This window comes from Chrysochloris asiatica, unplaced genomic scaffold (genome assembly GCF_000296735.1).
Source record: "Chrysochloris asiatica unplaced genomic scaffold, ChrAsi1.0 scaffold00007, whole genome shotgun sequence".
Lineage (NCBI taxonomy): Eukaryota > Metazoa > Chordata > Mammalia > Afrosoricida > Chrysochloridae > Chrysochloris > Chrysochloris asiatica.
In genome coordinates this window covers 39,874,116-39,891,441 of record NW_006408525.1, presented here as the reverse complement: position 1 = coordinate 39,891,441, position 17,326 = coordinate 39,874,116, and the positions used below count along the sequence as shown (strand labels likewise).

General features: G+C 38.8%; 1 protein-coding gene across 1 annotated transcript in view; it reads right to left on the bottom strand.

The window, feature by feature from the left end:
- LOC102835862 (ATP-binding cassette sub-family A member 10-like) overlaps window positions 1–17,326 on the bottom strand; it is a 106,072-nt gene that overhangs the window by 52,271 nt on the left and 36,475 nt on the right. Inside the window, exons 3-9 of the mRNA XM_006833738.1 lie at window positions 16,330–16,494; window positions 15,856–15,959; window positions 13,260–13,486; window positions 10,461–10,602; window positions 9,927–10,112; window positions 1,078–1,225; window positions 343–511 (exon numbers count right to left, since the gene is read on the bottom strand). Of these exons, the coding sequence (XP_006833801.1) occupies window positions 343–511; window positions 1,078–1,225; window positions 9,927–10,112; window positions 10,461–10,602; window positions 13,260–13,486; window positions 15,856–15,959; window positions 16,330–16,494 (1,141 nt within the window). The remainder of the gene's footprint in view (window positions 1–342; window positions 512–1,077; window positions 1,226–9,926; window positions 10,113–10,460; window positions 10,603–13,259; window positions 13,487–15,855; window positions 15,960–16,329; window positions 16,495–17,326) is intronic.

Below are 17,326 nucleotides of genomic sequence, written 5' to 3'. Positions count from 1 at the left end.
ATATATATATATATATATATATATATATATATCCAGATGTACACAGTAGAAGAGAAAGCAGGGGAAAGGTGAGTATTAGGGAAATGATAGCAAAAGACAGAGGATGAAGAGCAAGGAAATAAACAGAGCTGTTGGGCTTTACTCTTGGAAGCATCCACTGTATTTACACTGAAAAGAATGGATGAGAGAAGGTTAAGATGATTGCACAGGAATAGCTGAAAGTAAGTGACTTTCGACACTACATGATCTCTATCAACAGTTGACCAGTGGCTAATCATCTTGCAGCTCAGTTTATTATGGTTTTAACTGTAAGCATGTAGAATCATATAATCTGTGAATTACCTGATGGATTCTTTACCGTGGAACTCTGGAGGCACTGGTTCAAATGAGTCCTCAGATAAATGCTCAGGATTTATATCATTCTCAAAAACTTCATGATGAGTATTTTGATGTTTGGACCAAAATGAAGACTTCAGGAAAAACAATGGTGACTGCCGGTAACCATCTTTATCTAGTTAATCAAGATGTAATACTCATGGCATCAAACATATCATGCCAGCAAAACATTATCTCTATCTTAATGTGGCTTAGATCCGTTCTCAATTTCAGTCATTACCTTAATCACTTATGTTTATAATGGTATAAGCAAAGCATCACAGGAACAATAAAGTTAGCATTAAAGTTTGGCCTAAGTTCTCAGCTGTGGGTCATAGATATAAAAGTGCTTACCAAAGTGGAGTTCAGTTGTAGCTATAGTTGTAGCACTAAAAGAGGACTTTTAGGTGTCTTAGGTGTTTCCTCCCTCTCTCCAATACACATGCATGCACACACATATATACACACTTACAGACATCAATATTGAAATAAATATAATTATTTTAAATTAAGATGTTTTAAAAGAATTCAGTCCATCCCATTAAATAATGAGAGGAAGGAAATTCAGTGAATGGTTTTGATTTTCTTTATTTCCTCTGCAGTCAGAAATACCTCATAAGTTATGAATAAAAGAAATGTTTACCTACTGCCTCAGGAGAAGCAGAATCATATTTAATCCGATTTTAGCCACATATTACTTACCAGGCAAAACTTGCTCCAAGTACAATGCCAATATCAAATAGAGAAGAGTATCAAACACCAGAATAAAGTAAGTGGCTATCATTCTGTAAGACTCTCCAGAGGGATCAGGAAAAATAATACCACTCAAGTAATAATTCATGTCTGTAATCTGAAATTTGAAAGAGTGAAATAAAATAGAAGCTGTAACTGAATTAGATTGGCTCACAAAACAATGAATATCATCCGTAAGGACTGTACTCTTAAAAAAAAAAAAAATTACTAATTTGAGATCAAATGGTCAATACTTACTTTAAAATAGAGAATGTAAGGGCTAGGGAGACCTGATTAATAGAAATGGAACAACTAGAATAGAAATAATGAGAATGTTTATGTATATTGAGGAAATTAACCAGTGTCACTGACCAATTTATGAAGAAATTGTTGAAGAAGAGCCTAAACTGAAAACACAATAAAATATCATAGTTACTGTTGTTAAGTGCTTTGAGTCAGTTATGACTCATAACAACCCTATATAAGGTTTCTGAGGAATGACTAGTGAGTTTGAACTGCCAACCTTGAGGTGAGCAGTTCAGTGCTTATTCTACAGCACCATATCAGGACCCAAAAATATTATTAAAAATAAGTAAATAAATAAAAGTTAGATGAACCTATAAAACTAAATTGTTAAAAAGATGTTTCCCAAGTAAATATATTTCTATATTAATGTCTTTTTCTCTTAAAAAAAAAAAAAGTGCAGTGGAGTTATTAATAGCAATATTGTTATTAATTGCTATTAATAAAATAAAGTCGTGGTCATAAAACTGGAAAATGCTATAAGAGAAAACAAATTTGTTGATGAATACAAATGTAGCTGACAAATTGATTATCAGAGATTTTAAGGAAAGGAAACTGGAGAACCAATAAAACCAAGCAAAATAAATTGTCTGGGATAGGGGCTAGGGAGACTCAGAATGGGCAATGAAACTGAACACTATATAAAGGGAAAATAAAAAAGTAAGCATAAGACATTGCAGAAATGACTTGCTGGGTCTGGGGGCTCAGGACCATAGTTTCAGGGGACAACATGGTCAGTTGGCATAACACAGTCCACAAAAACACCCTCCTTGGGTGAGTAGTGACCGGAATCTTAAAAGATCACGATCAGCTGTCTAAAGTGAAACTGTTGATCTCTCCATATGTGGAAGAAAGAAGAGTGATAAAAATATGAAGATGCATAGATCATCTAGTCCAATGGACCCATGGAACCTGTGAACATCAGTCACCAACATGCTTAGACCAGAACTAGATGGTATCCAGCTACCACTGGATTAACTGCTCTGAAAGGAGTAGTTCCCAGATAGAGTGAGAAGACGTGGAACAAAACTCAAAATTATAAATTTAAAAAAAAGCAGAAAGAGACTGGAGGAACCAGAGACTTTGGCCCTTGACCACCCTTCAAGTCTGGAACAAAGCTCACACATAGGCCCAATTTTCAGGCAAGCAGCAGATAGGTATATAGGAGGAACAACAAAGCTAGTAAGGTATGCTCACCATGGAATGGTCAACCATTCAAGATCAAAAGGACAACATTTACTTAAGGACAAAATTCAAAAGGGTTGGGTAGGAAAGTAGACTGGACATAAGAACCACAGGGAGGCAGTGAATGACTGCTGAAACATGGAGTGGGGGAGCAGTCATTAAGATGAAACACAGAGTAAGATCAATGAATGGAAAAATGATGATCTTCTCTATAAACTTTCACTCAATTCAAACTAAGTTTTGCGTTTTGTTTTTTTAAAGGTACTGCAAATGCAATCCCAATCCAGATTCCAACAACGTTCTTTAGAGAGATGGGAAAAACAATTTCAAACTTTATATGGAAAGGAAAGAGACCCAGGAAAAGCAAAGCACTGCTTAAGAAGAAGAACAAAGTTGGAAACCTTTCACTCCCTGGCTTCAAAAATTACATAGCTACAATGGTCAAAACAGCCTGGTACTGGCACAATGGAAGATATATAGATCAACGGAACAGAAGTGAGAATTCAGAAATTAACCTATCCACATACAGCCAACTTATCTTTGACAAAGGGCCAAAGTACATTGAGTGGGGAAGACATAATCTCTTCAACACATGGTGCTGGCAGAACTGGAAATCTATATGCAAAAGAATGAAACAAGACCTTTACCTCACACCATGAACAAAAACCATCTCAGCATGGATTAAAGACCTAAATGTGAATCCCAGAATTATAAAGGTCATCAATGAAAAAAATAGGGACAAATTTAAGGGCTCTAATGCAAGGCACGCACAGACTACCAAACATTGAGAAAATTGTACAAACAAAAGAAGACAAAATAGATGATTGGGACATTCTAAAAATTAGAAAATTGTGTGCATCAAAGGATTCCAACAAAAGAGGAAAAAGGGAGCCCACAGAATGGGAAAAAATATTTTGCAATGACATTTAAGATAAGGGACTCATTTCTAAAACCTATAGGAAACTACAACACTTCTATAAGAAAAAGACAAATAACCCAATGGGCACAGGACATGAACAGACACTTCACCAAGGAAGACATTCAGGCAGCCAACAAATATATGAAGAAATGTTCACGATCATTAGCCATTAGAGATGCAAATCAAAAGAATGAAATATCATCATAACACCGGAAATAACAGCGAAGTTAAAAAATGCAGAGGACAATAAATGCTGGTGAGGATGTGGAGAGACAGGGACACTCCTACATTGCTGGTGGGAATGCAAAATTTCCAACCACTCTGGAAAACAGTATGGCGCTTCCTCAGAAAGTTGGAAATAGAAATAACATACGATCCAGCAATTCCTCTACTTGGTATATAGCCACAAGAAATACAAGCCATAACATGAATAGATATATGCACTCCAATGTTCATAGCAGCACTATCCACAATAGCAAAAAGATAGAGACAACTTAAGTGCCTATCAATGGAAGAATGGAGAAACAAACTTTAGTACATACACACAATGGAATACTATGCTACCTTGAAGAACAATAAGGAAGCCGTAAGCCACCACATAACATGGATGAACCCTGAGGACATTATGCTGAGTGAAATTAATCAGTCACAAAAGGACAAATATTGCAAAAGACTATTATTGTAAAAGCTTAAAAAAAGATACCCATACTAAAAGGGAAAAAATAATCTTTGTTGGTTACCGGTGGGAGTGGAGTAGGGGGAGAGGTTGTGGGGAGGTGGAGGGAGGTGACAGTGGAGCACAGGGGTAGAAGCAGACACATCATAGTTCAGGTGTTGGGGAAGGCAATACACAAGAAGGGGGAGGGGTGGAAGAACAAGGTAGATAGGGGAACACTGAGACAGGTTTACATGGGCTAGATGGGACAGAGGTAAATAGTGATGCATGCTCAAACTTGGAACAACAGGGCTCTGTGATATAGGGATCTAGGCATAGTCTGAAGAGGGGAAATGATACTAAGACGTTTGACTGTCTTATGAATACTAGTTGCCATTGCCTACTATTGTAAATAGACACTGAGTGGGATAGAAAGGAATGTTGGGAAACATGAATATAGAAAGCTTGTAAGCCCTTCTTCAGTCTATAACTGATTGGAATGCCTAAAAGGGGTTCTAGAACTTGCCCAGTGAAATAGGCCTCTTGTAGAGCCTATGCAGTGTATAGGACCTTAGGTGGAATCCTGAGCCCTATCCAGAAACTTCTGAGGTGGGACATCCCCACCAGAAAGGACAAGCAGACTAGCCTGGAACAGCTAGCGCAACAGAAGATATATCTTCAAAGAAAGATCATCAGGAAAAACCCAAAACAAAAATGGCAGTATGATTGGCTCCTATGAGAATAAGCAAGTTGTTTGCTGGGAAGCCATCAAGGCAAGCAATCAAATCCTTTCAGAACAAACCCCCTTCTACGACTGAAACTCAAAGGGAACACATGAACAAGCATGTAACCTTGCTGATGACCACACTGGTCTACTGGTGAGTGGAAGAGGGGGAAAGACAGCAATGAAGAAATGGGCTGAGTTCAACCACAGTCCATTGACTCCACTGACCTGGAGATGAGACAGAGAAGAGGAAGGGCTGATTGGTCCAAAGTGTGGTGAGACCTGGGGACACCTGAGCCCATGGACAAGGACATATAGTCATAGAGGGCTAGAGCTGACAGTCAAGCATCCCATCCAGCTGATATGAAGTGAGGGGAGATGCACAAGAATACCCCAAATTTGCAGATAGTACTGTTCGACCTAGCCTCGATGGCCTGATAATCAGAACTCGACTAGAGGAAGATAAAAAAGAAAAAATTTTGTTTTTGTTTTTGTTTTTGTTAAAGGAAAAGAGGGTAAATTGCTACAATTTGATGAACTTGACCTATACTCATGGAGGTAGTAGCTCAAAATACCAACAGAAAGGGGAGGAGTCTTCACATTAAGTATCAATGCTGTCCCTTCGGTATACAGGGTAGATAGGGATGGGTAACTTAGACATTGGCTACCTAAAATGAGGGGGCGATAAAGGCACAAAGTGACTGGCTTACAAGGTTTCAAGAGGGAGTTTAGTTTAAGAGTGGGGGTGGGGGGTGTAGGGAGATAAAATCCCCACTGAATAGTTTTCATCTTGTCTAGATGGGGCTGGTAAAAAGAGATGGGGATAAGAGTTTTATGATTCAATAGTGAGTAACTGTTATCATGACTAATTGTGATTGTCACAATTGTAAAGGTAGAAGTTTTGTAACAAAAAACAGGGGAGTAGCTAATCTTACAGTCCAGAAACAGAAGACTCCTAGGACCATCAAGGGAGAAGAGCATAAGCGGAATGCGGGACCTTATCCAGAGAAGCAGAGACACCAGAGATGGAGGCATAGATGGGGACATGGAGAGGAAGGAGTGGCTGAGGACTCCAGATTCATGGGAAGAGAGGGACTGAGAGCTGGCAGCCAGGAGGCAGACTTGCAGAATGTGCCCTTTGGTGGTTTAAATTATTATATATGCCTTAGTGTTTTTTAAAAAAAAGAGCTAAAATGAATTGAGAGAAATACTATTAACTGAAGGTACATGGAGGGGATTATAACCATTGTAATGAAACAAAGTAAATGATTTGTTGAATATAAAACTGATGATCTACCCTGTAAACTTTCACTCAATTCACAATAAAAACTAAAAAAAGATACTGCATAAACTTTAATAGTAAAGATTTGAAGAAGTTATTTTTAAAGACAATGCAGAAAACACAATAGCTAGCACTCACATACTATGTGTCAGGTTCTACGTTGTTGTTGTTGTTGTTAGGTACCATTGAGTCAAGTATTAACTCATAGGGACATTATGCACAACAGAACAAAACACTGCCCAGTCTTGCACAAACCTCCTTACAATCATTGCTAAGCTTGAGCCCATTGCAGCTGTCACTGTGCCAACCCACCTCATTGAAGGTCATCTTCTTTCTTATTGACCCTCCACTTGACCAGGCATGATGTCCTTCTCCAGAGATTGGTCCCTCCTGATAATATGCTCCAAATATGGAGACAAAGTCTCACCATCCAGACTTCCTAGGAGCATTCAGGCTGTACTTCTTCCAAATAGATTTGCTCTTTTGGAAGTCCATGTTACTTTTAATATTCTCCTCCAAAATCATAACTCAAATGCATCAATTGTTCTATGACTTTCCTTATTCACTGTTCAACTTTCACAGGCACAGAACATTACTGAAAATACCGCAGCTTGGGGCAGGCACACATTAGTCCTCAAACTGACATCTTTAATCTTCAATACTTTAAAGAGGTCTTGTGCAGCAGATGTGCCTAAAGCAATATGTCCTTTGATTTCTTGACTGTTGCTTCCCTGAGTGTTGATAGCTGATCTGAGAACAATGAAGTCTTTGACAACTTCAATCTTTTCTCCATTGATATGGATGTTGTTTATTGGGCCAGTGGTAAGGATTTTTATTTACTTTACATTGAGATGCAACCCATACCAAAGGCTGTGGTCTTTTATCTTGATCAGTAAATATTTTAAGTCCTCTTCACTTTGAGCAAGCAAGGTTGTATCATCTGTATATCACAGGTTGTTAATGAACCTTCCTCCAATCCTGATGCCACGTTTTTTTCATATAATTCATTTCTTTTTGCTCAGCACACAGATTGAATAAACATATGAAAAGAATACAACCCTGGGGCATACCTTTCCTAATTTTAAACCAGTATTCCTTAGTTCTGTTCAAACAACTGCCTCTTGGTCTATTTACAGGTTCTTCGTGAGCACAATTAAGTGTTCTGGAATACTCATCTTCAGCAGTATTGTCCATAGCTTGTCATGATCCACACAATCAAAAGCCTTTGTGTAGTCAATAAAGCACAGGTAAACATTTTTCTGGTATTCTTTGCTTTCAGCCAAGATCCTTCTGATGTCATCAGCGATATCCCTTGTTCCACGTCCTTTCAGAATCCAGCTTGAACCTCTGGAAGTTCTCTGTCAATGTATGGTTGCAGCCACTTTTGCATTATCTTTAGCAAAAATGTACTTGCATGTGATATTAATGATACTACCAGATGATTTCTGCATTTGGTTGGGTCCCCTCTCCTTGGAATGGGCACAAATATATATCTCTTTCAGTAAGTTGACCAAGTAGTTGTCTTCCAAATTTCTTGGCATCAGTTTGTTCAAATATTTCAATTTGTATTCCATCAATTCTTGATACTTTGTTCTTTGTCAATGCTTTCAATGCATCTTGGACTTCTTCCTTCAGTATCATTGACTCTTAATCATATGCTACCTCTTGAAATGGTTGAACATAAACCATTTCTTTTTGGTACAGTAACTCTGCATATTCTTTCATCTTCCTTTGATGCTTTCTGCATCATTCAGTATTTTGCCCATAGAATCCTTCAGTGATGCAAGTCAAAGCTTAAATTTTTTTCTTCAGTTCCCTCAGCTTGAGAAATAGTGAGCATGGTCTTCCCTTTTGGTTTTCTAACTCCAGATATTTACACATTTCATTATACTATTTGACTTTGTCTTCTCAAGCTGCCCTTTGAAAATTTCTTTCCAACTCTTTTGTCTACTCATTTCTTCCAATTGTTTTAGCATCTGTACACTGGGGAGCAAATTTCAGAGTCTCTACTGAAATCCATTTTGGTCTTTTCCTTTTTTCTTGTCTTCATAATGATCTTTTGCTTTCTTCCTGTATGATGTTCTTGATGTCATCCCACAATTCTTCTGGTCTTTGGTCATTAGTGTCTAATTCATCAAATCTGTTCTTGATATAATCTTGAATTTGGGTGGGATAGGTGCAAGGTCATATTTTGGTTCTCGTGGACCTGTTTTAATTTTTTTTTTTCAGCTTCAATCTGAACTTATATATGAGCTATTGATCAGCTGTTCTACAGTCTGCCCCAGCCTTGTTTTGACCACAGGGTAGACAATTCAAACTCACCAGCCGCTCCTTGGAAACCCTATACAGGGTTGCTATGAGTCAGAACTGACTTGACAACATTTAACAACAACAATGAGCTTTTCTACCATGTCTTTCCAATGGTGTCAACATGATTTCTGTGTATTCCATCTGGTGAGGTCCATGTGTTTAGTCATCTTTTATGTTTTTCAAAAAAGGTATTTCCAATGAACAAGTCACAGGTCTTTCAAAATTCTATCATGCCATCTCCTGCATCATTTCTATCACCAAGGCCATTATTCCAATGACTGAACCTTCCTCGTTGTTTCCAGACTTTGCATTCCAATCGTCAATAATTATCAATACATCTTGATTGCATGTTTTATTCATTTAAAATTGAAGACATTGGTAGAATTCTCCAATTTCATCACTGGCTTTAGTGGTTAGTGCATAAATTTGAATAATAGTTGTATCAATTGGTCTTCCTTGTAGGTGTATGAATATTATCCTATTACAGACAGCGTTGAAATTCAAGATAGTCCTTGAAATGTCCTTTTTGGGGGGATGCCATTCCACTTCAATTTGTCATTCCAGGTACAGTAAGCTATCTGACTATCAGATTCAGAATGATCAGTACCAGTCCAATCAGGTACAATAGATATATAATAACCTAACAAATTCTCCCAGCTATGCCATAAGGTATGTTCCACAGATGATGAAACTGATGGCTCCAGTGACTTGCACACAATCACACATCTGTTACGTGACAGAATCATGGCCCCTTTCTTTACCCATAACCTCTGTACTATACTGACTGCCTCTTTAAATGAGGATACAAACCAGATATGTCTCCATGTTCACATAATGTTTCCTGGCTAATTTTCTAGGATTTTATAAAGGAGCCACCTGCTTTGCTTATTACTTTGACCAGAAAATCTCTCTCTCGTTCTCACTCTCTCGCTCTGTCTGGTTTTTTTGTTTTGTTTTGTTTTTTGTTTTTTAGTAGTGGGATTTTTGTTTTGCTTAGTAGTGGGATTGGGAAACTAGCTTAATGAAAATGGAGAAGCAAGAATGGAAATAATAAGAATGTTCAGATATCATGAAGAAATTAACCAATGTCACTGAACAATTTGTGTAGAAATTGTTCAATGGAAGACTTCACTGAAGACACAATAAAGTATCATTATTGTTATTTTTGTTCTTAAGTGTCATTGAGTTGGTTCCAACTCATAGCAGCCCTGTATAGGGTTTCCAAGGAGTTGCTGGTGAATTTGAACCACCGACCTTGCAGTTCAAACCTACCTTATGGGCCAGTGCATTATCCTAAGTGTTGTTAAATTCAATAGTAGAATTTCTTAAGATAGAGCCTGAATAAAGATTAGCATCAGATGTTCACTAAAGCACCAGACTCTTCACTAAAAAGATGCTTTAACATGCCACAAATGCAAACATCAGATAATTATGTCCTTACCTGGGACAGTCCAGCAGTGAAGGCAAAAGGACTGAACAGTCCTAAAACCCACTGCAAAGGTGAAGAGAGTTGTTTATAGAGGGCGGTGAATCCCAGACATCCCCAAAAGACCATAAAGAAAAACCCAGCCAAGGCAGTGAGGATAGGCTTTTTTATCAACACACTCAAGAGGAAAACCAATGTTATCTAAAAAAAGGAAGAAGAGTTTCAATTAGTATACATTTTTCCTTTGAAAATCATGATTAGCATTACTGGTTTCTCAAGCCATTAAAAAGTCCTAAAATTTATATAAAACAAAATAGAAACCCAGTGACTATAGCAATATTCTGAAAAAAAAAAAAAAAAATTATTTGCTCATTTATCTGAGCCCTAAGACAAATGGTAGATAAGCACTGGACTGTTCGGTAGTCAAACCCACCAGCCACTCCTTGGAAACTCTATACAGGTTTATTGTGAGTTGGAACAAACTCGACGGACCTTAACAACACAAACAACAGCAAAACAAATTCAAAAGTAAGAGTTTTATCAACTTACCAAAGACAGACCATATAGGATAAACAGTATGAAAATCACCGTGAAGCCAGTAATAACTACAATCTGGATATATGTTATGATCAGGGCCATCAAAGTAGACATGATAAAGAAGAAGCCAGCATACATCAATCCCCAAGAGAGCCTGAGGTAGAAATAAAGTTAATTCAACATGTTCCATACAAACAAATCAACAAATCAAGCGATGTATTGCATTAGGCGAATCTGCTACACGAGACCATTTTAAAATGTTGAAGAGCAAAGATGTCAGCTTGAGAACTAAGGTGTGCCTGACCTAAGCCATGGTATTTTCAATAACCTCACATGCATGCAAAAGCTGGGCAGTGAATAAGGAAGATCATAGAAGAATTGATGCATTTGAGTTATGATGTTGGAGGAAAATATTGAAAGTGCCATGGGCCGCCAAAAGAACCAACAGATCTGTGTTGGAAGAAGTGCAGCCAGAGTGCTCCCTGGAGGCCAATATGGCCAGACTTCCTCTCTCAGACTTCAGGCATATTATCTGGAGGGACCAGTTGCTGGAGAAGGAGATCATGTTTGATAAGGTGGAGGCTCAGAGAAAAGGAGGAAGACCCCAGGGAGATGGACTGGCAAAGTGTCGGCATTGGTGGACTCAAGCATGGCAATAATGATGAGGTTGGCCCAGGATTAGGCAGTGTTTCATTCTGTTGTGAATAGGGTTACTATGAGTCCATACCGACTCGAGGGCACCTAACAACAACAACAATATCAGTAAATGTGTAGAGAGTCAATATACAGAGTGGTTAAGAGTATAAGCTGTAAAATCCAACATTGTTGCTGTTCAGGTGCCTTTTAGTCAGTTCTGACTCATAGCAACCCTGTGCCCCAATACACAGAACGCAGTCCGGTCCTGTGTGATCCTCACAGTACACGGAACACAGCCCGATCCTGTGTGAGCCTCACAGTGCACAGAACACTGCCTGGTCCTGCGTGATTCTCACAGTTGCTATGTGTGACCTTCTGTTGCAGCCACTGTGTCTGTCCATCCCAATGATAGTCTTCCTCCTTTTTTCTGACCCTCCACTTTACCACACACAACGTCCTTCTCCAGGAACTGGTCCCTCCTGATAATACGTCAAAGTAAAAGAGAGACAAAGTCTTACCATCCTCTCTCCTTAGGAGCATCTGGCTGTATTTGTTCAAAGACAGATTTGTTTGTTATTCTGGGAGTACATGGTCCCTTTAATATTCTTCACCAACATCATAATTCAAACGCATCAATTCTATGGTCTTCTTTAGTCACTGTCCTACTTTCACATACATATGAGGCCATTGAAAACATCCTGACTTGGGTCAGGCACATCTTAGTCCTCACACTGACATCTTTGCTCTTTAACATTTGAAAGAGATCTTTTGCAATAAATTTTCCTAAGGCAGGATTCCAATTATACATACTGTTGTTGCTATGTACCGTGGAGTCGGTTCTGACTCTTAGTGACCCTGTACAGGGTTTCCGAGGCTGTAAATCTTTATGGGAGCAGAAAGCCTCATCTTTCTCCCATGGAACAGCTGGTAGTTTTGAACTGCTGTCCCTGAGGTTCACAGCCCGTTTCGTAACCGTTACTCTACCAGAGCTCCATACTAGGATACAATTTATTATAAAACTATGGCCTTCCACATTTTAGCACATGGGAAAATTACCTATCCTTCCATGTAAAACAGATTTCATCATGATTACTCAATGATATGGTTGCCCTGAGAAGTAAACGTGATAATGTACACAAAAGCCTGCTAGAAACAATGCAGCTTGTGATATAGAAGGTAGAAGGGGCCCTGGAAGTCAAGTGCTTAAGGGCTCAGCTGGTAACTGAAAAGTGGGCAGTTTGTATCAGCCTGCCACAGAGCGGGTAAAAGAAGTGATAGGCTGCCTCCATGAACACTGTTGTTGTTAAGTGTTGTCAAGTTGGTTCTGACTCATAGTGACTGTGTATAGGGTTTCCGAGGAGTATCTGGTGAGTTTGAACCACTACCTAGCAGTTCAAATCGACCTTGCAGTCCAGTGCTTACCCTACAGCTCCACACCAGGACTCCATTTCATGGAAACACCATGGGACAGTTCTACTGTGTCCTCTGGGGTCACTGTGAGGCATAATCCACATAGCAACAACAGTTTGGGGTATTTTGTTTTTTAATAGAAAATCGACATTATTAGATTATCTTTACAATTGCAGAATGAGTAAAAGTTTCATACAAGCAGATATAATCCTATTCTTTCAGTAAAGTGTCCATATAAACAATAATGGGATTTTTTTATGAAAAAAATAATAACATTCTGCTGAAGGACAGCACAAAATGCTCCAGTCATGTTGGTGTCACTCTCTCTGACGGTGTCATCCACTGCGGTCCATGCCCCGCACACTCCTGATGACACCCCTGGTCTATGTCAGCTTTTTTCAGATCTGACAGACTCCAGCCAGGGCACAGACAAATGAGAAAGAAAAAAAACGGCTGTTCTTTTAAGTCACTGGGTTTTGAGGTGGTTTATTATGTAGTATTTTTCTGCCAAAAAAAAACAGCTAGCTGATTAAAAAAAAAAAAAAAACACATTTTTTTCTTCAATTAAGTGAAGTCTTACTCATTTTCACCCTCAGCATCTTACAATCTGATAAAGGCCATGGGATGGAATGTGTATAGGAAACACGAGTGAGTGCATCCAGGTGTTTTGTAGTGTTTTTGTTGTTGTTGTTGTTGTTGTTTTCCCACTCTAATGAGTTTGCCTACGTATTACTTTATGAAACACAAAGTTATAACTGCACTTACCAGAAGGCTGACTCTCGGAGACCCATCACTACCATAAGTTTCTTTAATTGTTTTCTTTCCCTTGTAATAGTTAAAGATGCAACGTATACAAAAGGGGAGAAAGATATTATAGAAACAATAATAACCCATTCATTTACAACTGGTCCCTTAGTAAAGAAAGGCAGTGTCCTCATATTTATTCCAATTACTGACATCAGATTCTCCATCACAGAGTGATTAGTTGTGACCTAAAATAGAAAGTTAACAAACAAATGTATTATGTTAACTACAGAAAGAAAAACAACATGTGAAAACCCATATACTTTATATTTCTTTTCACTTTTAGTATTCACATATTCTCAACATTTAAAAACATGGTGAGCAATTCATATCATCACAACCACCTTGATGCCTTTGGGTACTAACTTATATTTGTTATTGGAGTGATTAGCGAATTACTGGTGTGGCATGGGACTACAAGGTCAGCAGTTCACACCCACCAGCCGCTCCTAGGAAACCCTATACAGGGTCGCTATGAATCAGAACTGACTCAATGGCACTTAACAACAGTGATCATGAACAAGTTACTGGGCTAAAGGATGGGAAAACAGAGATCTGGATTGAAATATTTCTTGTTCTCAAGCAGCCTGACATTTTTGTGGAGGAGCAGGAGAAAGCAGGAGAGACCCTCACAACTCATTAAGCAACAAAACCACTGCTTCAAAAGAGACATGGACAACACCGAGAGCACAAGCAAGAAAGAGTTCCCTAAGGAAGTGACATTTATCCTGAGAGCTGAAGGCCACGACCTGACCAAAAACACAAATATTGGGGAAAGGATTCAGTATGGGAAAGAACATTCTGGGCAGGCAGAATAGCATATGCAGAAGAAAGAAGGAACATGGTACAACAGGCATGAAAAGGAGGTCAGTATAGCAGAAGACAACAAAAGGAGCATGTGGATAAGGCAGAAGAATATGTTGTTGTTGTTGTTAGGTGCCACTGAGTCAGTACCGACTCATAGCGACCTGATGCACAGCAGAATGAAACACTGCCCGATCCTGGGCCAACCTCACTACTGTTGCCACACTTGAGTCCATCGATGCTGCCACTTGGCCAATCCATCTCACTGGGGTCTTCTTCTTTTTCTCTGACCCTCCACCTTACCAAACATGATATTCTTCTCCAGTGACTGGTCCCTTCTGACAATATGTCTGAAGTATGAGAGACAAAGTTTGGCCATCTTGGCCTCCAAAGAGTACTCTGGCTGCACTTCTTCCAAAATGGATCTATTGGTTCTTCTGGCAGCCCATGGCACTTTCAATATTCTCCTCCAACACCATAACTCAAAGGCATCAATTCTTCTATGGTCTTCCTTATTCACTGTCCAGCTTCTGCATGCATATGAGGTTATTGAAAATACCATGGCTTGGGTCAGGCGCACCATAGTCCTCAAGCTGACATCTTTGCTCTTCAACACTCTAAAAAGGTCTTGTGCAGCAGATTTGCCTAATGCAATACATCATTTGAGTTCTTGACTGCTGCTTTTATGAGTGTTGATAGTTGATCCAAGAAGAATGAAGTCCTTGACAATTTCAATCTTTCTTCCATTGATAAGAAAGTTGTTTATTCTTATCAATGGAGATGATGACTGGCTAGTGCTGGTGATCGACTTGAAGAGATGTCCACAGTTCTGAGTTGAAACTCAACATGACTAATGGAGAGATTGGATATGATTAGAGAGGCTGAGAGAATTATCCCTGACAACTCTCCAGCTTAGGTTTGAGCAACTAGGTGAATGGCTTTGGCATTCAGTGAGATTGGGAAACTGAAAAAAAAAAAAAAAGTAAGATGAGGAATGACAATTTCCCATTGTTAATTACCCAGGGATTGTTTGGTAGAGTGGTAGAAATGGGAATCAAACCAGGCTGAACTGAGACTAAGTGAAGTCAACTCTTACAAGAAATTTAGCTGTTGAGAGAAGGGAGATAGAAAATGAGTTGAGGAAGAAATATAGAAGGGAAAACTTTGACAATATAGAAGACAATTGTTCAGTCAAAGTCTTAAAGGGAAGACCCTAATAAAAAGAAAGAAGTTGAAAAAGGAAAATCCATATTGTTGTTTCCTGATAAAATTGGAAAGAATGGGTTCTAGCCTATAAATTAAATAAGAAAGGGCCTTAGGATGAAGCCTAAATAGGAAAATATACAGTGGTGGTGGTGGTGGTGGTGGTACATGCTGTCAAGCCGGTTCCGACTCTTAATGATCCTGTATAGTGGGTGCCGTTATTGTTGTTAAGTGCAGTCGAGTTGGATCTAACTTATAATGACCCTGTATAGAGTTTCCAAGGAGCAGCTGGTGGATTTGAACTGCCAACCTTTTGGTTCAAATGGACCTTACTCTCTAGTCCTTTACCCCACAGCACAGATGTGATGGGTGGTAAATCTGTAACTTTACAGTTAGCATCGGGAAATTGGGAGCTGTTCCATCTAAATGGGATATTAACTCCTGGGAGTTAATATCCTGAGAGACAGGGTAAAGGTTGGTGGTGAAGTAGACATTGGAAGGGAGAGACTAAGTAAAGCTTTAACATATGTCTTTGAAACTAGGTACTTACTTCTATAATAGCAGCATTAATTGCAGCTTGAAGAGCCACAAACCCTTTTTGCCAGTACATTGTCAAGTGACAATAAATTTCATCTTGCAAATCCTCACAGTGTTCTTTAGGAGAGAAAAAAACAACAACAACATTCCCATTATTATGCAACAGAGTCTCTTACTGGAATCAAAGTCTTATCTCCTATTTTGACCGTAAGTAAAATGTCTAAATGTCAGCTCAGAGGCCATGATTACACAATCTGGGCCATTTTTATTTAAAGTACTACAAAACTAGAAGAAAGAAGTAGCTTATTGAATGGCTGTCAGACATGGGACTTATTCTTTATCCTGTAGCAAAGACTAGCCACAATGTTGAGGGAAGATCTGTGTTTTACTTCTTTACATGGTTTTATTAATATTTCTGACATGCATTCCCACCTAGGGAAATTGATAAAGCTATCATAAAGATTGGGATAAAGTCTCGTGGAGTTACCTGAATATTCTAAGTGTTCCTTAATAGCTGGAATTCTGTATCCCCAATCAAACTTCAGCTGATATGAGGAAGTACCATTAAATACGATGCCCACTGTCTGAGACAATGCTTCTCCTGGCATTGTATCCATGGCTTCTTCATTAGGTGCTCCAATGATTTTTATTCCTACCATCCATGAAAAATAGAAATCACCAGATAAACCTTATTATGAATGGACACAAAAGCAAAATGCAATTTGTTAAGTTTTCCATGAAATTCTTGGCATGAGATGATGTCCTTGAATAGGTGCACCCTTATTAAAGCTGAACAAGTCTTTTCTAATGATTATAAACAGCAGAAGAAGTTAAGGATATACTGTCAAAAAACAAAGACAATTTTGCAGCATATTATCTTTTATAATAATCCCAATTTGTTTAAGGAAAACGGAATCTCTGTGTATATAAACACACACACACACACATACACATGTTGTTGTTAAGTGCCATCAAGTTGATTCACACTAACAGCAACTCTGGAAAGGATTTCCAAGGAGCCACCAACCTTGCAATTAGCAGTCCATTGCACCATACCAGGACTTCATACACACTGAATGATCACTGGTGTGATGCTACAGGGCAAGCACTGAACTGCTGCTACCCATAAGATTGATGATTCAAATTCACCAGCTGCTCCATGGGAGAAAGATGAAGCTGTCTGTTCCCATGAAGATTTACAGTCTCAGAAACTCTGTATAGAGTTACTACGAGTCAGCAATGACTGGATGACAGGGGTTTAGTTCTGGGATTTATATATATATAAAGGAGCTCTGGTAGCGTAGTGGTTATGAATTGGGCTGCTAACCTCAAGGTTGGCAGTTCAAAACTACCAGCTGTTCTGTGGGAGAAAGATGAGGCTTTCTGCTTCTGTAAAGATTTGCAGCCTCGGAAACCCTGTGTAGGGTCACTATGAGTTGGAACGAACTCCACGGTACTTAACCACAACAATATATATATATATA